At 38.8% G+C, this 27,373-nt stretch overlaps 1 protein-coding gene across 6 annotated transcripts in view; it reads right to left on the reverse strand.

Annotated features, from left to right (window-relative positions):
• LAMA2 (laminin subunit alpha 2) overlaps window positions 1–27,373 on the reverse strand; it is a 368,416-nt gene that overhangs the window by 17,264 nt on the left and 323,779 nt on the right. For 4 of the 6 annotated variants that reach the window (XM_057408930.1, XM_057408924.1, XM_057408914.1 and 1 more), the window contains 10 exons: window positions 24,340–24,499; window positions 19,737–19,861; window positions 18,175–18,337; window positions 13,131–13,275; window positions 11,749–11,887; window positions 10,477–10,488; window positions 7,959–8,079; window positions 5,534–5,749; window positions 4,036–4,184; window positions 231–407 (listed from right to left, as the gene is read on the reverse strand). In XM_057408930.1, the coding sequence (XP_057264913.1) occupies window positions 231–407; window positions 4,036–4,184; window positions 5,534–5,749; window positions 7,959–8,079; window positions 10,477–10,488; window positions 11,749–11,887; window positions 13,131–13,275; window positions 18,175–18,337; window positions 19,737–19,861; window positions 24,340–24,499 (1,407 nt within the window). The remainder of the gene's footprint in view (window positions 1–230; window positions 408–4,035; window positions 4,185–5,533; window positions 5,750–7,958; window positions 8,080–10,476; window positions 10,489–11,748; window positions 11,888–13,130; window positions 13,276–18,174; window positions 18,338–19,736; window positions 19,862–24,339; window positions 24,500–27,373) is intronic. The other 2 variants (XM_057408938.1, XM_057408905.1) reach the window with 1 other exon arrangement.

Genomic DNA, 27,373 nt, shown 5'->3' on the forward strand with positions numbered 1-27,373 from the left:
AAGTACCCAGGTCCTGGCTTGTCTGCAAAACATTTCATTAATTGCATAGCCTATGGAGTGTATATTGTAAGCAAAAAAAAAGAAAAAAGAAAGGGCATATTAAGAAAACAGATATTATTCTAGGATTTGCTGTTAGTATGATTCCTTGCAATAATGCTGTTTCTTTTAGCAGCCAAGGTAGTTAACCAGACTTCATTAACTGGACATTTATTGGCATGAGTGAGACTTACGTGGCATTAATGACAAGATTCCATATACAGCCCTCAAATGGTGGTATGTTTCTGAGCAGCGCAGTCTGAAACTGAGAAGAAGTACCCCCCACAAAGAGTTTCCTGACAGATATGGGCTGGTCTGTTGGCAGTCTCTGAGTCTGGCCTTTGTCTTCATCTACTTGAACAGTGAACATCCTGTGAAAAATATTTGAAAGCAAAGAAATATGTATTTTACTTTGGTTATTGTTTGTATTGAAGTCACCACTCTGCAGGCCCCATTTACTCCTACACCAGCTACAACACTAAGCAACCCAAATTATGTAGTTAGCAGCTCACATTAAATGCATGTTAACCACCAGGTTTTCAGTTACTGGTATGCTTCCTTAGTAGCTCTCTGGAGGAGCTTGGCAAACATGTGCTGCAGAGAGGTGATAGTATCAGTCACTGGTTGAATAGAAGTGGTTTGTAGTGTGGCAACACTGACATGGTACGGGCCATGCCTGCAGTACTGTGTGCTCAGCAGAATGGGAACAGCATGAGACCACATTTTGTTTGGGCTCCCTATCTCCTGGTTTTCGAAGTTATCTATCTTCTTGCTGGGGGACAAACACTGCTACAAACTGCTTTGACTGCAGAATCAACCACAGATACATGCTGTACACTTTTATCTTGGGGAGACAGCAGAGTAGGAAAATTGCTGATAGCTCACCATGTACTGATACAAGTGCTATAATTCATTCTCATGGGTGAAGCACATGCTACAAGCTAAAAGACAAACCAATCTCATGGAAGATACTGTTGACGTTGAACAGAGGAAGACAGAAGCATCTGAAGCACAACACCACTGGCTGACCATGCCAAATCAAGGAATGGAAAAAAAGAACAAAGAGGGAAGGCATAAATATGGTGAAGGGCATTACTGTGGTAAAAGCAAGAATGCAGATGTGACAAAAAAAGGTGAATGCTTTTGCCTGTCAAAGCTACTAAGATGTAGACGTTGGGGATTTGTACCACATTTACAAGAAAACATGGTAAAGGGGTGAGAAAGTGGAAAACTAGTTTGCCAAGCCATACCATACACTATACTGAGAAAGAAAGGTAATATAAAGGCTGTGGAATTGCAAGACAGTGGATTATTTTGATGGGCAACATATAACAAGGCATAGCAACAAAAGTGAAAAGTTTAACTGCTGAGACAATTTAACCATTGAGAAAATAGAAAATCTGTAGCTTCTGAACAAATCCAGCTCAAGGTGAGCTGAGTTGCACAGGATAGGTAAGAACTTCAGTATTTTTGAAGGTGAATGTAAAATGCTAGTTGGCATCATTTCTTCATGTTGGTAGACTGTCTTTAATAGTATTTAGCTGTGAGAGAAACAGGGCCACAAAAAAAGAGCTCTCTGTGTCTCTGGTAAACTCTGATATTATTTATGAAGTGCAGTTTTTGTTTCAAATATATTAAAGTCACGGTAAATATCAGGATCTAACTACTCAAGAATCTTTGACTACAGTTATGTGAACACAAGTTGGGTATCTGAAAGTAAGTAGCTTGATTTTTCAGAGTTACTGAGAATCTTTATGACATATCTGAAATAATAAGTATCTGGCAAATAACCTCACTTTTTAAAACTGTAAAATTATGCTGAACATACTGAACACCAATATTCTTCTTTTACAATAATTAAAAATGTTAGCAACTGAATACTGAAAATATTTATTGAAAAGAGGCTGGTTTTCATATGTAAAATGCTTGACTTTTGTTATTTATACAAGTCATAGACAGAACTGGATAGTGACTTAAGCACATGGATTAGATAATTGTTGTACTACATGCGGATTGCCCTGTTTTCTCATAGTTTTGGATGGATTAATTCAGTCCGGGAAGCTGTAGAGTAAGAAAGTGATTAATTTTTCAAAGGCTTGGAGGAAGCAGGTATTAAAAGTCTTTGTTGGGAGAATTTCAAGGATTTCCTCCAGACCCTTCAGCAGAGGAAACAGAGGAAGAAATTTCTCTGTGGACAGTTCAGAGCAACAGTGGTTTAGGTTCTGTTAAGAGTCGCTGAGAGGACACTTCACTGCCTTCAGAGGAAGTGTAGGGAAATTGCATTGCAAGACCTGAGTTATCCTTCATGCTGTTGCATGTTAGCCATGGCTACTGATTGTCAATATTTTCATTAGCATACAGTATTTCATCTCATCGTTAGCCATTAATATAGTAAACATTTTGGTTCCAAGCAGAACCATACGATGATGTGCATTAGTCTTCAACAGTATCATATAATTACGTTGGAAGAGAAAGCAAACATTTCATAATTATATGGACAATTATCTCTCTGAAGAACTTTCAAATGGTGTTTCTCATATTTAATAAAATAAAGCTTCAGTTCATGATGGAGGGGTTAATCTTAATTTTTATCTTTTCACATCCATTTCATGTTACAGAAACTGCAGAGTTCAGACAATTTGTTTTGTAACAGAGCTACTTTGAAAACACAGTTTTCATCCGAACAAGCATCATCACTGTATGGCATTGTACAGTAGTTGTGTCTTGACATACTCTCACAGGTCAAGCTACTGTACTTGCTATAGCACTCCATAAAAGAACTTTATTTTTCAGAGCTTCTTATTATCATCTGCATATTTGTGTTCTGTCACAGCGACAGAAAACATTTTGCAAAATGCAGTTATCATTTCCAAAATTATTTTTTTCCACAAAGAATTTACAGTTTTACCTTGAACTAGTCCCTGAAACTGGGAAGAGATATTGTTTGGACGCACTATTTCTAAGATTTTTCATCAATACAATAGAAATTCAGTCAGAAAATTATACTGACAAAGCGAAGTGAGTTATAGAGAGGACAAAAGGACACCTGGGTACTGGACAGACAGGAACTATTGCACAAGAAGGCTACAGTGTTGTGGGGTAAGGCGGTGAAGCCTAGTGTTCAGTGTGCTTGGATAAGTGCATTTGGTAACATGCTGGATGTCACATCTTCTTTCTGTTTTCTTTTTTTTTTTTTATAAATAAAATAGAGCAACATTGTACCTAGTGCACTAATCCACTGAATATCTGCACAGTATGTGCACATTTGTCCACAACAAACCCTACATGGAACAAGAGGTTTTCCAGGCCATAAATAATGACTAATTCCTACACGCTACAGCAGAAAGCTCTTTCTAATCACTTTCTGAATGGTAATTAGTTGATTTTTTTAATTTTTTTTTTTAATTCTTTTACAATGTCTGAGAAAGGGCAAAGGAATTTAAGTGAAATTCTGTTTAAAACAACATGGTCTGAGAAGGTTTGCAGTGGCTTTCCAGCAATAAGAATGACTGCCATTTATTGGGTAAAACAATGCGTCTTCATTGTTTTATCCAGTTTAGCTGGGCACCACTGTAACCACATGTATATACACCAGCACATGGCATTTCAAAAAGGCTACAGTCTGCTGTGCTGTTGCTGCTTGTATACTTAAAGTCTTTTTCTACATGTCTTGAAAAGGTGATTTACTGCACCACAGCAGTATTTCTCATCCACACATTTGATTAATAAAATGTATTTGACAAGAACCAGAAGGTTAAAGACACCAATTCAGACAAATGCAGGTGTCTGGGGAAACAGGCTGACAGACTAGCAAAGCAAGTAAACCCAGCTCTGCAGAATAATAAGCACTGTCAGAAACTAACTTCTCAAAAGGTTGCAATTACACTAAATTCTTGGTCTCAGCAGAAGCATTTGCATGGATTGCTAAAGACACTGGTACGTTCGCTTTGTTGGATTAGGTCTGCTGTTTGGTCTGTACCACTTCTAGGTATTTGTTACCCTCTAGCTCGTTCTATCCGGATAGAGTGTGCCCTGCCATCATGAAATTCGCCGGCTTCTGGTCTGATGGTGATTCTGTGGGGATCCCGTATCCCAGTGGAGATATGCACTTCTAGTCGACCTCTGTTCAGGAACACTGCATAGTAGGCCTGCAATGTATACGTTGGTATAAGAACATAAGTTACACGTGACAGAAATTATTTCACTTAGTTTTACATTATGTTTTATCTCTTACACTGGTTTTTAATTCACTCATCATAGACAAGATACTGTAGTTTTAGTTCTGCTGCTGCTGTTACATTCAGACTTTCTTGTATTTTTGTAGTAAGTGGGTGAACTGAAGTCATGATGAAAAGCCTCCTCAGTAGATTTAGCTCTCTGTGTACCTTTTTGTGGGAAAGGATGGAGACTTCTAACCTACAATTCTTCTGATTGATTCTTCTGATTGATTCTTCTACAATTCTTGCTGGTACGAGGCCTGGTCTTAAACCTGAATAGTACTGATGTCAGTGCGAGTGATCTCAGTTTGGAGGGCTGGCAAATCATGCCAGTAGTTGCTCTAGCAACCAATATAATTTTGTAGTGGTTTTCAGGATCTAAACTTCAGTTACTATAGCAATGAGTGTCATGCTCATTTCTGTGACCCGAAGAGCTGGGAAACGATAAAGGAGCCCTTACTCTGAAGTTAATTTCAGGCAGGTAAGCAATTATAATGTCCTGTCCCTGGAGTGTGTTCCTTCAGGTCACTGAAGGTCACTCTCCTCCAAAATGGGCAGGAAGGAGAATAACGAAATACCATTACCCAGAAGTCCTGAAAAATGAAAGCATCAAAATATTCTGTTCATCTCTGTGTAGTATGGCTTGTCTGTGAGGTTTTTAACTAGTCAAGATTTGAATAATTTCTGACAGCAATTGCACTTTTACCAGTTAGTTACTTGATCTCTCTGTAGGTACTTCCTTTGAACAGACTGACTCTATTCTCTTCAGAAAGGATTTACACTGCAGATTTGTATTTATGGGAGAGAAGGAGAGGTTAGAAGACTCTTAAGTCTTACATCCCACAGAAGTGATCCTGAACAAGGGGCTTATCATGCACTGACTTTTTTCTTTCCTTTTTTTTTTGTCTAAAGGGAAATAGAATGGTCCTTATTTATGTCGGTATGAACAGGAATGAGAGAGAATGACAGTGTATAAGTAGTCCTCAGAATGAGTGAAGAACATTATTCTCTAATATTTAGGTTTGATTAAAAAAAAAACACAAACCCAACATGAAAGAATCTTTATGATAGAAAAATCTGTAAGAGAAACAGTTACTCCAATGCAAAAAAACCCTCACCAGTTCTGAGCCTCTATCAGGCTCTCCATCAGATAAAGGATAACATTAGAAATTCTTTATTGCCAACCACTGAATCTTAAGTATAAACATCTGACTGTGCCTTGAGACATCAAGTTCAGTAAAATTGTGAGTTTTCTTTATCTTTTGCTAGGCTCCTCATACCTGTCCTGTTTGTCTGCGTTTCCGCAGAGGGGCAGGTTTCCTTCCAGGGTACCTGCGTTTTCTCCTGGGAGGGACAACTGTGCCACTTGTGCCAAACAAGATTATCCCAGACTCATTCTTTGTGCTGAAGGAGAGGTTGATTTCTGTGCCCACATCAAAGGACACAGGCTGCAGTTCCACAAAACCTGGCTTGGGGAAGCTAACTGTATAAATGTTCTGTAAGAAGAGGACAGAAAAGTGCATTGGTAAAATTAAGAGTATGAACATGTAAATATAACCAGTGTGAAGACATGGAAAGTAATAATAACCACTAAGCAATTTACTTCTCAAAATGTTGTGCAAACATTAATTTACCTGTTTACATCTGGCATCATTAGAGTATTTCTGGAACCCTGTCATACAGGAAGGCAAAGTTCCAGTCTTATTTTGATATATCCTCTTGGATTAAAACTAACTGTTCACACATGTTTTTTTATATGAGTGTTTTCTATTGAGTTAATACAGTGGGATTTTGCTTTTAAATCAATACAATAGATAATATAAGCCATTATGAACATAAACTAGATACTATTATTTGTTAAACATGCCTAGATAATACTTTTAATTAACCAGTCATTACTGCTTCATCATTATTGCTTCACTAAGCAGTACTGCTTTCTTGATGACTCAGGCTCATAAATGAAGCATTCGTTGCACATGGTCCAATTCTTTGGACATTGGTAGCTATTAACACAATTTAAAGAGTAGAATATGTCATCAAATAATAAATCAGTGCATACTCCTGAATATTTCTTGTAATTGCTGCCAATTCATGTATTCTTCCAGATGTGGAAGACCAGTCTATAGGAACAGTGACTTTTAATAAACTCACTCACCATTTTTTCACTGCAGTAGAATTGTTTTCAGGTCTAGATATAATAGATTATGCCATATAAAATTACTGCTGATGATATTCATCTTTCTCTAAAATCTGAGGGCTTTTACATAACTCAGTGTATATCCAGTCTTTATCTTTTGCTTATACTTCTCTTTTTTTTTTAAATTATCCTACAGACCCTGTTTTCTACAATTAAAATATTTTATTCCATTCCCAACAAAATGGTTAAACCAACTAGATCAAATGTTACAAAATAACTTGAAAAACAAAGTACTTGCTAAGATTCATAGCAACAGAAGAAACTGAACTGAACTATCCATTCCTATACAGGAAAGAATATACAATAAACCAAAACAAATCTGAACTTCTATAAAAACTTTTTTCTGAAACCAAATTTGCAAGATGCAAAAGCATTTGAGCAAGCTGGTTGTTTACAGTTTAGTTTTATCACAAGCTTGAAAACTTAAAAATGGCCATCCCATGACAGATCCAACGAGTCTAATACCCTGAGAGTCCTGTTGTGTGCTTTTTGCTCTGATGAAGGCCAGAGGCACAAGTGATAAACAAAGCAAAAGAGGGTCTTCATCTTTATTTTGGCCTGGCCAATTTCCAGTCACTGCTCAAAGGAAACTTATAATGTTTTGTAGAAAAATACTGAAAAAGCATCAGATTAACAACTCATTTGGATTTACTGTAGTGGTATCTGATATAAAACTGAAGATCATACATCTGCTCCCAAAACTACATTTCCAGGGAAGAAATACAGACTATTTATTGGAAGACAAATGTCACTGGAAATATTTTTTCTTATAGACAAAGACTCTTCCATGGAAAAATTACTATATTCTCTCCCAAACTTAGGTTCAGATTCCTTGAATTTATATGCATTGAAAGCATGCTAATTAGAAGCAGCAAGAGGTGAAAATAAATAGACTTGAGTTGTATTTAAAGTTGAAATAACAATACCAATTTTGCACATTCTTAATGATCAGTAAGAAGTGTGCCTTCCAACTCAGTGGTAGCTCATAACAGTAGGCGGTCTACAGTACCTGTCCCAAAGGTGACTTCGCTTCAGTTACACCCAAATATACTGTGATTTACAAACTACCTCAGATTTTCTGTAGTGAATGATTTTATAATAACAATTAAGAAAAATAATTTAAATCCTTGGGGTTTATGTGCATCAACATCTTTAAAGGTTTTTGCAGCAGTGTCAGTGCCTAATTCTGTCCTCATTAATGTAAGTAATTTCCATGTTAGTCAGCTGAAACAAAGTTAGATAGTTGCTAAGCATTTTAGAAAATCCTACCCTTTAGGGACAGGGATATCACAACTGGCCAGGAATACTGTCCAAGAAGTTAGGATCTAGAAAACTGGGCTACTTGCTGATCAGACTTATTCATCTTTAATGTAACTATTCTGATTTTCAGCTTAGATCCCTATGTGCTTCTGAATGTGCATTATACAATTAATATGTTATACCATAAGATCAGAAACTAGAAAGCATTTATGCCCAGTAAGACCAAAATACAAGGAAGTCAGACTAACCTCTAGTGTACATCCTTTGGTTAGGCCAACAAAATCAGGACTACTCAATATATTATATGGCGTCCTTGAAATTTCAATCTCTTTGAGACAACCTGTATATTTCTGTAAATTCACTTCAGGCCTAAAAAAAATGTTAGAAGTATAATGTGTTTTCAAAAATAGAGTTTAGGGAGAACACAGTCAGACAGACACACACACATGCACTTTCAGATGCACAGATGCTTATTTTTTTCTATACACACATACACTCACATGAATATATCCTGCCTTCTACCACCCATCAGCACATATCACACTCTGCTTTGCATCTCTCAAAGATGTAACAGAAGATTCCTCTCATCTCCTCTCCAGTTGACAACAGTCCTTTTTACCATTTTTTTCCTTTTTTTTTGAATTTTCTTTGTTTTGTAAAGTACTGCTGTCACATTTGGTGTTTAAATACACTGAGTTATGAAATAAATACGTAATTTTTCCCTAGGCAAAGCAGAAAGATGCAAACTAGGAAAGAATAACAATGAAACACCTTAACTGGAAGACAGACGTTTCTTTCATTTTTTTGCATGCTAGATCCTAATGAAATAGGAACTTCAGCAGCATGCAAACGTTTTGGATTAAGTCTTTGCCAAAGACTGAAAATAAAAAAAATTGATTTGACTTTTAAAAAATATTTTAGGAATTCTTTATGTTCAGGGGGACTGGGATTTGTTTTCTACGTATTTATATTACTAGTATCTTTCCTATGAAAACTGCTGTATGCATATTGCTTATGACACAGCAATATATTTGACTTTCTCAGGCAGTTAAAGAAAACAAAACAACTGGGTTTGTTACAGAACCCAACTATCCATCCAAGACAGAAATATACTGCAGCACAATTGCAGAGTTCTATGGTTTGGCTTATCAGCTAGTTGACAGAAGAAATGAGAAAACCCCTGAAAGTAAGACCAGAGTTGGCACGCTTGAATGCAAAAGTATGATTTCCCAGGCCTGTGAAGACTAGAGTGAGACTGCAATTGCTGGTGACATCTGAACCAGGCTTGCAAGATGAAAAGCCTTATAAAGTCATAGAATCATAGAATCATAAGTCAAAAAAAAAAAAAAAAAGCTGCCATTCATACCATGTAGATATCATTAATTACAAAATAAAAATATTTTGCACAGATACTATTCAGCTGCATGTTGTGGTACTGAAAGCCATAATGTGTATTACAGCCATCCTAGCAAGCGTGGCGTATAAGTTAAAGTAAGCGTCTGGTTTACTAAATCCATATTCTTCTTTACTTACAATCATGTACTTAGTGTCACCTTTCATTTTCAATTTTTTTATTTTCTAGCTCTTCCCCAGTTCCTTTATAGACTCATCTTCCCAGCAGCTAAACAGTTATACCTTTCTCAGCAGTGCCCACACTCTCCTGTCTTTGCCATTCGCGTTCCTACCCCCTTTCTGCCCTGCCCTCTCACTGTCCCGTTACAAGCAGTTCATAGAATAGAATCATAGAATCATAGAATCATAGAATCATAGAATAGTTAGGGTTGGAAAGGACCTTAAGATCATCAAGTTCCAACCCCTCCTGCATGGGCAGGGACACCTCACACTAAACCATATCACTCAAGGCCTCGTCCAACCTGGTCTTGAAAGTTGCTGTTATAATCCCCAAACTGTATGAACTTTAGGTCCTTGCAAACATTGAACACTTGCTTGATGCTTTTTTAAGACTTCATTTTCCCCTTGTTCCCTTCCAAAGCATACAAAATAAGGTCCAAGTTCACTCAGAACTGTCATAAGTTCTTGGCCTCTTTTTTTTGGCCAAACTAGGATCAGTTTCAAGGGAACACAAGCAAAGATTTTTGGAGCTTGGGAGGAAATAATGTTTCTCAGGATCGGAAAGTGGGGTTGCATGAAGCTGCATTTTTCCAGTTGAAACCAGGAATTAAGCTGCAAAACACTGTGAAATTGAATTTATATCTGAGCATATCAAAGTGAAAGTAATGGACACAAATAGTTGCAAACTGAAAACATAATCAGAAACAAGTGAACTCCCATATTCCTGCCTCATTCTTCTGTTCTTAAACTCTGAAGTGGCAAATTTCACAAGTATCTGCACCTTGCTTTCCTACCGTCAGTAACTCTTCCAGTGCCTCTGAGGCAGTGCTCCTTGCCTGACCCAGGACTACATCACTATTGCAGCGAGGTCAGAACCAAACTTGGCAATACAGCTTGCCATAGTTTTGCTTAGGACACATACCAGTGTCATAAACAAACACAGCTCAAGTAAGCAGCTGTGCAAGGAAAAGAAAGGTTGTTTGTGTAGGTGTGTGCACAGCATATAACATGGCAGCGTTAAGCACTTGGGAGCAGCTTTGCTTGTTGCAGCAGGAGCAAGTTGCTGAATTAACAACCTTAGCATAACAGCTGGTATAAATACTGCCGACACGCTGCTTCTGCATTGCCGCCTGTGCTCTCAAGCTGCACTTACTAGACACATGCAAGTCATGCAAGTAATCTGATTATTTTTACCTTGCTTTCATACTAGGGTGAGAGAGAAAGAAGAAGAAAAAGAAAGTTATATTAATTGTAGTGAATGATACTTATTAGGTTTAAATATTTTACAGTAAAACAGATATACATCATCTACAAACAATACATAATAGATGGTGAGATCACATATACACCAGCAGGCTGTAATAATTCACAAGGTTACTCTGCAAACAGTTACCTTAAAATGTAATATATCAGAGAGCCTTTGTAATTTGTTGCTATACTTGGTTGTGAGTAAAAGTAAACTATGTAAAAGAATTTGGCAGAGGTGACAAGACCTGATAATTACAAAGTCAGGGGTACCTCAGTGTCTATTGTTTGCAGTAGCTTTCACTATTTTTCATTCTAATTTACCATAACATTCATCTTGCCCCAACGACTGATGAATCATAGCTGTAGGCAAAATGGTTACCGCAGGTCCCAGTATCTGTTGTACACTGACTTTATAAGCAACCACAAAGGAAGTGGAAGATAATTACTCTAGACATTTTGTTATGCACTAGTGTGATTTTACAATTGCATAATATAGTGTTACATTTCATGAGTAAAACAGATCTTTTTATTGCTGGGTGATTTGACATCAGAGGTCAGCTATTAACCTAATAAATTAACAAGTATGTCCATTCTTTTAGTTGCCTGTGGACTAATCAGAACAGTTCCTTGTGCACTGACCAATTCAAGGCTGTCATTATGCCATGTAGCTAAAGCTGGCATAGATTAACGGGCTTCTTTCTGTGTTGCTCATCTGTTCATTGTAGCACAGAATTCTCTTGTTCTTTTCACTGCAAAGCTGCTGATTATTCATTGAAACCTTAAGTAAGATTTTTGGTCTATTTAAAGCCATGTACTACAGTCACTAAATTCAAGTAGCTGCATCCCATTTTTTAAGTTCATTAAAGCTTGTTAAAGTTTAGAATTAATTTTATAAATTAATAATTAATACAATTACAATTAATTTAATATTATATATTATGCAACATTTTAAAAATAAACACTAGGAATACAGCATCAGAAAAATGGGCTGCACCGTTACTGCTATTCCCATTGTGTTTGTGTAATGTGAACTGTGTGAAATACATTGAAGCACACAACATACAAAAACAAAGCATTGGTCTGCTGTGGCAATATATCGGGTAAACCGGGAACTCACCATTCACTTACTGTAAGTGGACTTTACAAGTAAATACAGAGAATAAGATTACACTGCATGAACATCCCCTTACCAACAGTAATTGGTTTGAACCACATTACCTAAGATTTCTCAGGGTTGGCAATCCCCCAAAATAGATTTTCTCATGCCCTTTCAAGTTGAGCCCAAAGTGGCTGCCTGTAGAAGTTGTTGCTATGGTCTCTTCTTCATTGGTGTCTATGTCTACAATTGATATGTTGGCTGGAAAACATTTGAGATTAGTTTCAAAATATCAGACATGAACAATGATGTCTTAAGAAAACAACAGAGAAATACTCGGAGGGTTAGCAGATGAGGGGAGAAGCAAAGAGGGTTGTGTTTTGCAGTTAAAACACTGGATTTCCAAATTGTCAGTTATGGGCAGGGGAAGAGACCTGCACTTTCCTCTGTTTCCGTAACAACCCAAAAAGCTATTCTGTATGCTTTATTTTTATCTATTCTCTAAACCTGTTTCAATTTGGTATATTCTTTATGTCAATGTAATTTGGAGCTAACACTTTGGGATAAAGTCAAGACAGAAAAGATAATTTTACATTTAATTTGTGATTTCAGTCCAAAGGTTGTCACTTGAGCAGGATTTTTTAGTGCAAAAGTTTGTTAAGCATTGTCATTATGTGCCTTAGAGACTGGTGATCAGTCACTCTAAAACATTTTCAGACACAAAGCAGTCAGTTGCTGTCACGTCTAATCTCAGCCTGGAGTCAGTGATGAACTACATGAAACCATCCTATCTAAATCCTTGTTTCATGTGTATTTTTAACGTATGGATTAATACAGAATACAAAGTTAAATGAGAGAGACAAAACACAGTGAAAAATGCTGAGCTGCCCTCAAGGAAAAAAGGGATACTCTACCATAGGGATGCAAAGAAAGGGTTCTTCTTTTTTTTTTTTTTTTTAATTCAGTCAGTTAAATGCAAGAGATTTCTGATAAACTGCACCACCCCCTCCCCGCCCCAAGAAATGAAATGAACCTTTCTTTTAACAAAAAAATAAATAAATAAAAAGACTAGCCTGATTTCTGGTTTAGAGATGGAATAGAGTGAGTCTGGAGATGAAAGACCTGTCGATCAAACCAGATTTCAAAGGGGAAGACTGGCTAAAAGAGGTAATGTATAATCTTTGGAGAGGAAGGAGCAGTGGAAGTATGGGAGGAAGAGCATTCTCTACTAGAAGCTCTCCCCACAGGTCAGTCTCTTGTAGCAGCAACTGACTAATAATTGCCTTAAAAGACAGAAGGGACGTACAAAATTGGAAACCAAACTACCTTTTTCAAGAGTGACAGAGAACTGAATGAGGGATAGACTTTACTGTACCTTACTGTAAGCAGATTAATTTTTCTTTAACTTCTGTGCTTGTATCTTTTTTTATAAACACAGGATCTGTTTGAATGGCATTTATAAATTACAATTATGTGACATTGTATTGACACCACAGGAACTCACCTTGCTTTTGAATTCTTGACAGGGTGAAAGATTTCCATTTGCCATCATTATGATTTTGGTTGCTGGTAACAGATGCTGTACCTGAACCCAGATCATAGCTGACTTTTATATGTCCACCACTGAGTTCTACACTGATGAAATCCTTCTATTAATGAAAAGGATTAGACACACAATTATGATTCTTGTTAATTTTGATAAGACGTATATGACATTAAATAAACACTTTTTTTTTTTCCTGGGTAACAATAGAAAACTTTTTTCAAGCTTTTTAAAAAAATCTACTTATGCATTTACTGCCCAGGACTGTAATGTACAGAAGTCTGCTGCCAAGCAGTTCTTTTTTCCCCTTTACTCCTCCTTTGGATTGCTAACTTAGAATTCTGCTAACAACAACTTAGCTGGAGTTTTGATGGCATGTCTGTACTTTTATTTTCTTAGATTGAAGACAGAAATGCACATTATGATTACCTGAAACTAATACTAACCTTTAAGAACATGTCTATACTACAACTAGTGCATTTACTACAAGCCTCAGCCAGATTTAAACTTGCAAGGCAGAAACAAGAATAGTAAAAATGGTAAAATGGGCTTGTTTTACCAGAGTTTACAGAGAATAATCTTTACTGGCGGAACAACAGAGAGCTATGAACTGTTGTTCTCATCAACCGCTGACGCCACCATCATGGTAGTGACTGGAGGTGGCTGACGAGCCATGGTATAAGCTGCAGTATTTACAGAAAAAGGGCAGACAGGATACAAAAAAAAGCAAAACAAGTAGACGGGGAACTGGATAGCATGAAAGGCATTAGGTAAGTAATGGTGGAACTATGACCCAGGACATGAATGCATCGGAGAAATTTCAAGTTTAATTATGATTTTGCTCATGGCCGTTTCCAGCTGTGCTCAGATGTAGGAAGAATGAAAATATTTTACCATTCAGCACTTACCATAAGTGCTGAATACTTATGTAAAACTGTGATACGATGTATATGAACAAAAATTCATGTTAAGAGGAAAAAAGTGAAATGAAAATCAGTGTTCTGAATGTTTATGCATGTCTGTCCATGCATCACTGGAAAGAGCATCCTCTAAGTTTTTATACAGTGGGGCAATATCTCATGAGATCAAGAGTTATTAGTGACCAGTTGCCTTCCAGCTCCCAGTGTTTTCAAGAAATTCCAGTAAATAATTTCTTCTAGAAAATGACATAAATTAATAATAATTATACAAAATCATTAAAATAAGTACATTAATTATACTCTCAATAGTCAATTATAAAAGTTAATTCGAAAAACTATGTAAGTACTTCATTATCAAAATAAAATGTTATCTTTTACTATAGTCAGTCAGGAGGAGCATCCTTCTCCTTGATAATTTCATCAGTTCTCATAATTTTTCCCAAAATATAGGAATCTGAAATAAGACTGATTTGCACAAATACAGTTTTTGTAAAAATCAGAATTAGAGATGTGTGCACATCTACAGGGGTATGATATAATAGGCATCACAGAAACATGGTGGGATGGCTCCTATGACTGGAGTGTTGGAATGGAAGGTTATAGGCTCTTTAGGAAAGACAGGCCCGGCAGACAGGGAGGGGGAGTAGCAATTTATGTTAGGGATAGGCTGGAGAGTATGGAACTCTGTCTGGGAACAGGTGATGAGTCAACAGAGAGTTTGGGGGTCAGGGTTCAAGGGAGAACAGTAATGGGGGACATTACTGTGGGGATCTGTTACAGACTGCCTGATCAAGAGGACTCTGTGGATGAAGCACTCCATAGACAGATAGGAAAAGCCTCACGCTCGCAGGCCCTTGTTCTCATGGGTGACTTCAACCACCCTGACATCTGTTGGAAGGACAGTACGGCCCGGCACAAGCAATCCAGGAGGTTCCTCGGTTGTGTGGAAGACAACTTCCTTCTGCAAGTAATAGAGGAGCCGACAAGGAGAGGTGCCATGCTTGACCTTGTGCTCACCAACAGGGAAGGGCTCGTTGGAAATGTGACTCTCCAGGGCAGCCTTGGATGCAGCGATCATGAGATGCTCGAATTTGAGATCCTCAGGACAGTGAGAAGAGCGTGCAGCAAGCTCACTGCCCTGGACTTCAATAGGGTAGACTTTGGCCTCTTCAGGAACCCACTTCAGAAGGTTCCATGCCCTAGAGGGCAGGGGGGCTCAAGACTCTTTGTTGATATTCAAGGATCACCTGCTGCAAGCTCAGGAGTGTTGCACCCCAACCAGAAGGAAGTGCAGCAGGAGGGCCAGGAGACCTCCTTGGATGGAAAAGGAGCTCCTGAGGAAAATTCAATTGAATAAAGAGGCTTATAACAAGTGGAAACAAGGACAGGTGGCACGGGAAGAGTACAGGGATGTTGTCCGGGAAGCTAGGGACCAGGTTAGGAAAGCTAAGGCTCAGTTAGAATTAAACTTAGCTAGAGGTATTAAAGATAACAGGAAGGGATTCTACAGGTACATAGCAAATAAAAAACAGACTAGGGAGAATGTAGGCCCCCTCAGGAAGCTCTCGGGAGCCCTGGCTACACAGGATTTGGAGAAGGCTGAGGTTCTGAATGACTTCTTTGCCTCGGTCTTCACTGTCAAAGGCTCTGACCAAATCACCCAAGTCTTGGAAGGCAGATGCAGGGACTGTGAGAATGAAGACCTTGCACCCACTGTAGGAGAGGAACTGGTCTGAGACCATCTTAAAAATCTGAACGTGCACAAGTCCGTGGGTCCTGATGAAATCCATCCACGGGTCCTGAAGGAGCTGGCAAATGAAGTTGTGAAGCCGCTGTCCATCATATTTGAAAAATCATGGCAGTCAGGTGAAGTTCCCGATGACTGGAAAAAGGGAAATATAACCCCCATTTTCAAGAAGGGGAAAATGGATGACCCGGGGAATTACAGAGCAGTCAGTCTCACCTCTGTGCCTGGCAAAATCTTGGAGCAGATTCTCCTGGATGGCATGCTAAGGCACATGAAAAACAACAAGGTGGTCGGTGACAGCCAGCATGGCTTCACTAAGAGGAAATCCTGCCTGACCAATTTGGTGGCCTTCTATGATGGGGCTACTGAACTGATGGACAGGGGTAGAGCAGTTGATGTCATCTACCTGGACTTGTGCAAAGCGTTCAACACTGTCCCACACAACATCCTTGTCTCTAAATTGGAGAGACATCAATTTGATGGATGGACCACTCGGTGGATAAAGAACTGGCTGGATGGCCGCACACAAAGAGTTGTGGTCAATGGCTCAATGTCCGGCTGGAGACCAGTAACGAGTGGTGTCCCTCAGGGATTGGTGTTGGGGCCAGTCTTGTTCAACATCTTTGTCGCTGACATGGACAGTGGGATTGAGTGCACCCTCAGCAAGTTTGCCGATGACGCCAAGCTGTGTGGTTCAGTTGATACGCTGGAGGGAAGGAATGCCATCCAGAGGGACCTTGACACACTTGTGAGGTGGGCTGATGCCAACCTTATGGAGTTTAACCATGCCAAGTGCAAGGTCCTACACCTGGGTCGGAGCAATCCCAGGTACAGCTACAGGTTGGGCAGAGAAGAGATTCAGAGCAGCCTTGCAGAGAAGGACTTGGGGGTGTTGGTTGATGATGAAATGAACATGAGCTGGCTTCAGTGTGCGCTTGCAGCCCAGAAAGCCAACTGTATCCTGGACTTCATCAAAAGGAGCGTGACCAGGAGGTTGAAGGAGGTGATCCTGCCCCTCTACTCTGCTCTTGTGAGACCTCACCTGGAGTATTGTGTGCAGTTGTGGTGTCCTCAACATAAAAAGGACATGGAACTGTTGGAACAAGTCCAGAGAAGGGCCACGAGGATGATCAGGGGACTGGAGCACCTCCTGTATGAAGACAGGCTGAGGAAGTTGGGGCTGTTCAGCCTGGAGAAGGGAAGGCTGCGTGGAGACCTCATAGAAGCCTTCCAGTATCTGAAGGGGGCCTATAGGGATGGCAGAGAGGGACTCTTCATTAGGGACTGTAGCGACAGGACAAGGGGTAACGGGTTAAAACTTAAACAGGGGAAGTTTAGGTTGGATATAAGAAGGAAATTCTTTCCTGTTAGGGTGGTGAGGCACTGGAATAGGTTGCCCAGGGAGGTTGTGAATGCTCCATCCCTGGCAGTGTTCAAGACCAGGTTGGACGAGGCCTTGGATGATATGATTTAGCGTGAGGTGTCCCTGCCCACGGCAGGGGGGTTGGAACTTGATGATCTTAAGGTCCTTTCCAACCCTAACAATTGTATGATTCTATGAAAATACTGAGTGCTTGGTAAGTCTTCAAGACATCAGTGAGAAATGCTGTACATAATTTCTGGCCCATATCAAACGCCTAATGAAAGGGATCTGTTCCAAGTCAGGCATGCAAATCAATATGGATCAGGAATGCTGAAGCTGAGTTATTCTTGATTCATGTGAGGATCTGGACAGACGTCTTTAAAAATAACTTCTTGTTATCTACACACATTTGATAGTGTACATGAATAAAAACCTTGAACAGCTTTATAACCAATGTTTCTATTCTCAATTTTAGCTATAAAAGGGGACATCTGTAGACCTTATGAAAACATCATCACCATCACATCCTGTTTGTTTCACCATTCAGTTCCCTTTTAATGCCCTTTACATTAACCACAAACCTTTTCTTTATATCAGTAGGATTTCTAAGACTTGTTTCTTCCCATATTTGTTCTGTCCTCACACCATGATATTTTAACCTATGAACATACAACCCCAACTCACAATGTTTGCATGGGTAAACATTTTGGATGAATGAAAATTAATAATTTCAGAAAAGATGGAGTTCCTGTCAGTCTAACATAGTGCTCCCTATTCAGTAAACATTAGGTGGTCGACTTCCACACTATAACATTTGTCTTCACTTGGACAGCAGAGAAGCATCATACCAGGTAACATTATACTAGGATAGTGTTACATTGAATTACCGTTTGTCTTTATAATACATTTAATTCAGCCACTGCAAAGATGTCATGAAACCTGTAAGGAGTGTGGAAGTTAGCTGGCTGTTCTTACCAAATCATCAGTAGCAAGATACATCAGCAGGGAATTTGATGAGAAGGTCCTGAATTTGAACATGACTGTAGAAATATTGGGGTTCCAGCGGATTGGGCGGCTCACCATGGCATAGCTGTCACCATCGAACTGGACTGTCCCTTCGCCGTCTGCCACCTGTGGGCTGAAAAGGGGCAATTCCAACCATTTTCCCTTACCATATGAACTTAAAAGAAAAAGAAGCGGGGGGCTAGGGGAGTGAAAGAATACCTCTCTGTAAGTGTAAGGTTAGCTTACCAGCTGTCCAACGGAAAAGGACATCTGGGAGGGAGATGGAAGAGGACTATGTTGTATATATTTCATGGTTTGTAATGACTCATTTTGCAATCCTCAGTGTAAAATAGCATTATGTACTCTTTCTTCTTGTAATAAGTATTGGCTTTTTAATTGTTAGTTATTTTATAACTTCTGCAGCACCCCAGACTGAAAACCCTGGAAAATGCAAGTCTCTATCTACCCACAAATTACAAATATTACAAGAGCAGAAGCATCACTGCTTCTACAGTTTTTGGCATTGCTGTCATTATAAAACAAAAAAGATCAGTTTGTTTGATACGATTTTTATGGTAGACTCTTTGTCCATTTTTGCCACACAGATCAGATAGCTGAAAGACGGCAATCTTCTGATTTAATCACAAACATAACTGAATTTGAACAGAGGGCCTACAGGTGTAATATTGGCCAGGAACATGTTTTCCATTTATCTTGATGCAACATATGAGGATCTTGAATGTAGTTCTCTCACCTTCCATATCTACATTTAACAATGAAGTTTTTCAATTAAATTTTGCAGGATAACAAGACTCTGGTACTGGAACAATTGGATGATGTAAGAGGAGATTTTGATACGGTTTTCTACAAATCTCAAATCTAGATGTCTTTGTTTGTTTGTTTTGTTTTTCTTTTTTTTTTGTTTAAATCTCTCTCTCATGTATCCCCCACTCCAAGCAAGCAGATCTACACTATCACTGAGAAATGAGAAAATCACATGTAGGCAGAGATGGGCATGAAGGTCTAGGCATTTCCATTAGGACTTGACTAGAACTGAAGTGCATACATCTATCCACTATCACTCTCCTTAAATTTCCACCTACGTATTAAGGGCCTACAGTTGTAGTCACGGAAATCCTCAGGTATTTCCAAAATTGTTCCAACTCACAACTGGAATTTCCATCACTTTCAAAGGGCTAAGCCTTAGCAGGCTGTCAAACTAGGCTGGTAGTTTGAAAAGTTGCCTACTCTTAATTCCCATGACTGGGTCTAGAATTATTTTACCTAATGCAGAGTGAGCTCTATACCATATACTGATACTGTGAAATTCACTAAAAACCAGGAGCATCTAACAGAACAGTTCTGCTTTCATGTAGTGGGTCACTGTGAAAGCTATAAACAAGGATGTGAGAGAGCCATTACCTGTCTTCTTTACGTGAAAATTTCCAGGACTATGCTGTAGTATCAGGTAGTGCCTCTGTAGAAGAGCCCTTGGCTTTTGAAGCTTTTGAAACAGTCAGTGCTTTACTTACCTGACAGCACATCCTTTGCAGTCACCTTCAATATCTCTGAAATTCCACAGTCCTATGGGCTTGCTGTCTAGAAAGGTTTCACCCATGCAGCCTGTGAAGGTGGTGACTCTTACAGCATCTGACTTCTGTAACAGAAAACACAGACCTCTTAGCATTCAATCTGAAGGATCTACTGTGTCTGAAAGTATAACTGGTATGAAAATCACAAATACTAAAAGATGCTTATTATTTTAAATATCAAGAGTAATATTTAATCTGAAAAGCCCTTCTACATGGGAATTATGAGCAAAAGTGTGAGCTAAACTTTCTCTCAGTTAAAACAGAAAACCCATTTATATTTGGACTCTGGGAAAGGCCTAGGCACAATGACTCCTGGTGAACAAAGAGGTGCCCTGGCTTCCACGTCATTATCAGCTTTCATGGCTATAGAGAGAGCTGTCCACTCTCACTTGTTCAAGGTGTATCTGGGTTTTAATTTAAGACTTCATAGGAAGGACTATGAGGATTCCTGCCCACAATACAATATAAGCAAAGTATTTCTACAGCACTTAACGCTTAAAAACCTGGAAATTGAGCAGATAATTGAGGCTAAAAGACCAAATTTGAACTTAACTGGCTACCCCTGGAATGTTCATGCTGAACTTTGGATGCATAAGAAAGTGCAGATTGCAAAACAATTAAAATTCATATCCCATCAAAACTCATTAAGCTAGGGTCATGCACATGGGGGTAGTGTTCATTAGATCATAACATGGTACCATCATCAAGGTAGTAATATTTGACAGTACACAGAGTACTCATCTCAAAATTACCCTTCTAAAAATACCTAGTTTCATTTAAATTTCACTTCATCAATATAAGCTGATTAAAAATCTATACACTTAGCTATCTGCGATAGACAAACACCTGCTGTTTTCCATACAGCAACTGCAAACATTAAGATCTTGCAAGAGAATATGGAGAAGTGCAACTTGAAAATATTCAAGGAAAAGTATGACTCAAAAGACTTAATGCACCAGTGATATTTCCCAGGGTAACTGGGAAGGTTTTAATTAGCAACAAGTATGAACTTAATGTCACTTCTGAGAAATTCATGACATCTAAGTACCATAGTCTTCTACTCAAGTTAGATGACAGATGTTTTTAAAAACTGAAAATGAGCCTTATTTTGAATACATGGCAAAGATGCATGCAAAAAGGGATGTGGCCAAAATCTGAGTGGTACCATCTTTTATTGGAGCAGTAGGCACCAGTTTTGGGGCCTGGTTACTCTGAGTACGTACGATCTCTCTTCACACTTTTGTCTCACTTTTTCTACATTAAATTGTAATACTAAGAGATCTTAACAGTAGAATATTTCTAACACTTAAACACAGAGATGACGTCAAGTAAAACATGCATTTTTATTAGTCTAATGTGACAGCTTTGCTGCAGAAATTAGGACTAGGCACAAGACTACGCTGTGGCACAGAACAGCTCTTGCTGAATTTCTTTAGCATCTTTGATTCTCTGGATTCTTAATGTAAACACAGTAATTTTTTTGAAAGTAGAATTAAGATGAAAGCTCAGGTCTGGGAGGTTTGATGTTCTAGAGCTATACATATAAATGGTATTACTCCTTCAGTACTTGCCCCAGCTGCCTTCTGATAATACAAAAGTCAAATCTAAAATAAAATTAAAATAAGGTTTGGGTTTAGGCTGGCATCTGAGGTTGAAGGCTCATGACTTTTTTGAGGCATCACCCAAAGACAATAAGCTAAAACCTACCTGACCACACATTTTCTAGGGTCTTAAGTGAGCCAACAAAATTTAAGTGTTATAGAAGTCAGCTTCTCAGGTGCCTTTCTAAATGCAGAACAATAAAATTACTTGTTTAATCATAAACTCTGGCACTTGTGATTGTTACCTGAGCCAGTCTCTGTTCCCAAGCCTGCAGTCCGACTCTGACAGTTAAGCATTTTAGTGAGGCGGGCAGATGCACAGATGCCCAATGGCCTCTGTGGACTCATTTTATTTGGCCCTTTGGTTATTGCAGCTGCATAGCACTGCAATCACTGAATAGTCCTGATTCAGCTGAGTGGAATGTTTTTTCCACTATGTGAGTTATTACAGCAAGTAAATAATAGGATATAATGCCAATGCATTTAAATTTGATACTGGTGAAAAAAACAGTAGAAATTAAAATTTACCTATTTAGCAAAAAACCCAAGAATGAAAGAAAGCTGAGAAGTAAATTAGGTGTAGATAAAACACCTCTCCCTGCTTTATTTCCATTCCCTTTGAAAAAGGGGATCAAAGGGACAGAGTGCAGAAAGCCAATGAGGCCATTTTGTTTGTGTGTCACTAATCTCTGTGGTACAGATCAACTTTAAGCAACTGATGATTCATTTATTTTAGAAATATGTTTTGAAGTTTTTTGTTTAGCACTAACAGAAGAAAGCAAATACCTTTAGTCATCTCTAGATAGAAAGCAGGAAGTAAAGAGTAAACCAGAACCTCTGTTTAAGGCTTTAAGAAAGTAGAAAAGCTGACAGAAAGGCTGTTTTTCCCAATATGTAATCCACCAAGAAATTATTCAATTCACTTCTTTGCCTATTTCCCACGATATCAAATTATATAGAAGAAAATGCACGGCAGTTATTTACACCCTTGAAGTGCAACAGAAAATCTCAAGATTCATTGCATCTGCATCTTCAGCACCTGAAAATGTTAGTGTCTTTTTATGGATTCATTTCAGATAAAACAAAGAGTAGATCTGAGTTCTGCTAATAGGGAGAACAGCTATGGGGCACATTACTGTGGGGATCTGTTATAGACTGCCTGATCAAGAGGACTCTGTGGATGAAGTGCTCTATAGACAGATACCAACAGCCTCACACTCGCAGTCCCCTGTCCTCATGGCAGACTTCAACCACCCTGGTATCGGTTGGAGGGATAGTACAGTCCGGCACAAGCAATCCAGGAGGTCCCTTGGTTGTGTGGAAGACAAATTCCTTCTGCAAGTAATAGAGGAGCTGACAAGGAGAGGTGCCGTGCTTGACCTCATGCTCACCAACAGGGAAGGGCTGATTGGGAATGTGACGCTCCAGGGCAGCCTTGGTTGCAGCGATCATGAGATGGTTGAATTTGAGGTCCTCAGGACAGTGAGAAGAGTGTGCAGCAAGCTCACTGCTCTGGATTTCAGGAGAGCAGACTCTGGCCTCTTCAGGAACCTGCTTAGTAAGGTTCCATGGGATAAAGCCCTAGAGGGCAGGGGAGCTCAAGACTCTTGGTTGACATTCAAGGATCACCTGCTACAGGAGTGTTGCATCCCAACTAGAAGGAAGTGCAGCAGGAGGGCCAGGAGACCTCCTTGGATGGACAAGGAACAAGTCCAGAGGAGGGCCACAAGGATGATCAGGGGACTGGAGCACCTCCTGTATGAAGACAGGCTGAGAAAGTTGGGGCTGTTCAGCCTGGAGAAAAGAAGGCTGCGTGGAGACCTCATAGCAGCCTTCCAGTTTCTGAAGGGGGCCTATAAGGATGCCAGAGAGGGACTCTTCACGAGGGACTGTAGTGACAGGACAAGGGATAATGAGTTTATTAAACAGGGGAAGTTTAGATTGGATATAAGAAGGAAGTTCTTTACTGTGAAGGTGGTGAGGCACTGGAATGGGTTGCCCAAGGAAGCTGTGAATGCTCTATCCCTGGCAGCGTTCAAGGCCAGGCTGGACGCGTTGCCCAGCATTGGATCAGGCTCCCCAGGGAAGTGGTTGAATGACCATCCCTGGAGGTATTGAAAAGATGTGTCGATATGGCACTTAGGGATGTGATTTAGTGGTGGCCTTGACAGTGCTAGGTTAATGGCTGGGTATCAATGATCTTTAAGGTCCTTTCCAACGTAAACGATTGTATGATTGTATTGTATGAATATAGACTGACTTGCAATTTCCTAGCCCAAAATCTCATGAAATTATTTCCTGTTCCTCTGATTGCTTTTCAAAGCCAGATATCTCAGTTAAGTTAGCTGGTAGTTGTGCAAGCCTGCTCAGGATTGCTTTCCTGTGCGTGCAGAAGCTGTGATCAAGTTCTAAAATGAAGTTACCTGACAGTGCTCCAAAACAAATGGATAACTTTGAAGCTAAAGCTGGTATTCAAGACACTGATTTCAAGCAAATGGAATCTACATTTTCTATTCTTGTTGTATCCCCTGATTTTGTCTTTGATTCTCTCAAAATGTGTGCGTGTGCTCTTCTATATAAGAATGGAATATGTCTATCCACATATTCCCAAGTCAGAAAGCTGAACTTTTTAAAAACTAGGAAGTTGGACCATAAAATTAAATTAGGAATTAGTTGTTTGGGCTACATGCTGCATCAATACAGTCAGCCACCAGGCTTGTGATTAGAAGTTAACAGCATGGACAGAGAAACTTCAGGTCTGTGCACCTACCTATCTAGGCAAATCCTAATAGTGTTTGAAGAGTGCACACACACTATTTGCTACCAAAGCACTTACTACAACGATGTCAGTATACTAAAGTTTACTATTTCTATTGTAAGCAACAACAAAAATGGTTCACATAAACAGCCAGTTAATACAGTAGCGCCAGACAAGACATTACCTTTATTTTTTCAGTTAAACCACCAACAAACAGCAGGGCATTAGCATCCACATCCAGAATGGTATATCCAGGTGGAGAGACAGCACTGAAAGTGGCTGGCACAATGCTGGATTTAGGACCACCCAGAGCTCTCACTGATATTGTGCCATTTTTCCCAGTCCTAGAGATTTTAACAAAATAAGCATACAGAGTCGGTAGTTAAAACAAACATAGGAAACGTCAATTTTAGATGATATCTTCTAATAGAGGCATCTATTACTGATTAGATTATGCTCCATTGCAACACAAATGAATAGATTCCTATGCCTGCATAAGTTAAAGACATGATCTCAGAATCAGGTTTTTTGTCACCTCAGTGTCCTTTTTGAACAAAATTCACTATAAAGATGAAGTGGAACTTTCACTGACAAAAACAAAGAAATGTATTTTTAAAGTTTTTGTGATGAAATTAGTGTGAAGTAATTGTTTCTTGATGTAACAAATGATTTGGGCAAGATTCCACATTATATTTCTGAATTTCATAAGGTTTGTTAAATTATATTTGAACTGAAATGAATGATCATGTGATAATTCTTCAATTTCCTTTACTGTGATGCACAAGGCTTGCATTTTCCGCAGTGGAGGTCTCTGGCTTCTTATCAAACAGGCCCAAACCCTGTTGTGTTTAAGGATGTTACCTCAGTGTCCACTGTAAATCATATCAAATATTGATGGTAACAACAACAACAACAGAATTTGCCATTTGTTAATGGCAGCAGTTTGTTTTCTACTCCTTAGGTTATATTAATATAGTTACTTGCATGGAAAAAGTTTGCAGGCGTATTTTTACAATAGAAGGAACAGAACGCGCAGAGAGATGATTCCTCCTAATCTTGCAGGTACACTGAAAGGTATTTCAGAGGAAACTGAGATAATTTTGAATGTTTTGCAATTCTTCTCTTAATATTACTTTAGTTTACAGCAGTATGGATAGTAGCTTTCTATAGAAAGCTTACTAATTACCTAATAGAAGTAAACTACTAGGCATTTATAGCCAAATCATAAATTAATATTTCATCCCAGAGAGATGGACTATTATCAAGACACATAGCTTCTTATGTGGCCAAAATAATGACCGTAGACACAAGCATGGGGTGTGACCCAAATCCTGTCATGTGAAGGTAAGTATCTTGTATGTTTCACAATGTGGTAGAGGAGTGACTGGGAGATGAGATAGGCAGAAGGAGATCACATACTGTGGATTTCTGGATAACTTTACAAATTGCTGCTTTATCTAATTTTTTTAATATGATGTTGCATTTCCCATGACCACTGCCATATTAATTTGGAAGTACTTATCATGTGTGATCTGGCAACCATAACCAGCAATGAAGCTCTCAGCATGGATACCAATATTAAATGGAACTTTCTAACTTATATGCTTGATACTGAATGCAGAAATACACCATTTTAAATAAACCTTACTTTCTTTTTCCATAACAGTTCACAAAGAATGTGTACCTATCAAGACCGACTACCTATTTTTTAGATTACATGCAGTATTTTGCTGACTACCCAATTAGACTTTTAAATTTACACAGTACTTTTGTAAGTCATCAACATTAGATTTCAAAATACCATGCAGGAACGTCTGGTCCTTGACCCCTTGAGGGCACAAAAAATATTCAGTGGAAAATATGGCTTAGAATAGCCACAGCAGTTTAAGACTGAATTCTTGCTGAGTTGAGCTGGATGTGTTTATGGTGAACTTCTTGTGATTCAAACATCCTTTGTCCTAAAACGAAGGCTGCTGCTTAAACTCTGTCCTTAACAATTAAAACAATGGTAATAATTAAATCACACTTGGTTAAAATCACAAGTAATCAGGTCCTGCTCCTAACTGAGGCCTGCTGAAGTCAAGTGACATTGTTTCATTGGTCTAGCAAGTCTCAAAAATACTGTCATCCATTTGACTGTTTCACAAAACTGACATTGTCTGCATGTTGCAAACCTGCTTTAAATCATTTTGTCACATACTGTTATGCCAGATTTTCCTTTGCTAATTGATACTTTGATTGCAGTTCTTGATGTCACTCACATTTGCCTCTATAAGAAGGTTAAGTGACTCTCTAAGTGACATTTGTTAAATTTGTGTACCATCAAAGTATAGGGAATTCCTATAGGAATATACAAATTTTATTTCAATACCATAACAAAAAATATTTTCATGATAACCTCTGCATTTACAATAAAATTCAAAGTATTAGTGTGCTTTAAATAAAAATGTGGTGAACATTAAAAATGTCCCCGAAAAACAGATGCAGTAATAATCAATTTAGTCTTAATACACTGGAAACTTTAGTGCAAACATTAACTGAACATCTTTGATCATTACTCAACAGTCAACTTTGTTATAGGTAGATTTGATTCAGTATGCTGAGTGACCTTGAGAATTTCACAACCTCTGTGACACTACAGCTTTTCTTTTTAAGGTCCTTTGGGATCCTTGACTAAGAAGTGCTTTCAACCTTTAAACCTGCCGTATCATGATTATTTGTGTCAAGGCCCTTCACCACTGAAATCAATGGCAAGATTCAGCAAGACCAGATTTTCATCGTATGTCCCCATTCTAAGTGGATGCCCTGCTCCAGCTGTTCAGGCAGCTGTGTGCCAGGTTGCTGAAAAGGTTTGTGGCTGGAAGTGAGCAGAAATCTGGAGAAAAAATGTGAGGGAATGAAATGAGTGAAGCTCTCCAATAGCTTATTAAGGCAGAGGAGAGTTATAAAATGGACTAAAATGCTCAAAGTCAAAGATTCTTCTGTAGGTTATGTGATTTACGAAGTCCGCTTTGAGAATGCAAAATCAGTCCCAAGCTCTTCATCTTTACCCCACAAATCTAACTAATGTGTCTGCAATGTAATTGTCCTAAACAATGCTCTGTACTTCAGATTTGTGCAGCTGTAATTGTTCTAAATTGCTGATACAACAGTTTGTGCAAAACTAACGGCATGGACACCCTATACATCCAGAGCAACCAGCTTAATAGGCCATGTGC

This window comes from Pezoporus wallicus, unplaced genomic scaffold (assembly GCF_028554395.1).
Source record: "Pezoporus wallicus isolate ANWC-B61680 ecotype Strahan unplaced genomic scaffold, APGP_CSIRO_Pwel_v1 contig_3817, whole genome shotgun sequence".
NCBI lineage: Eukaryota > Metazoa > Chordata > Aves > Psittaciformes > Psittacidae > Pezoporus > Pezoporus wallicus.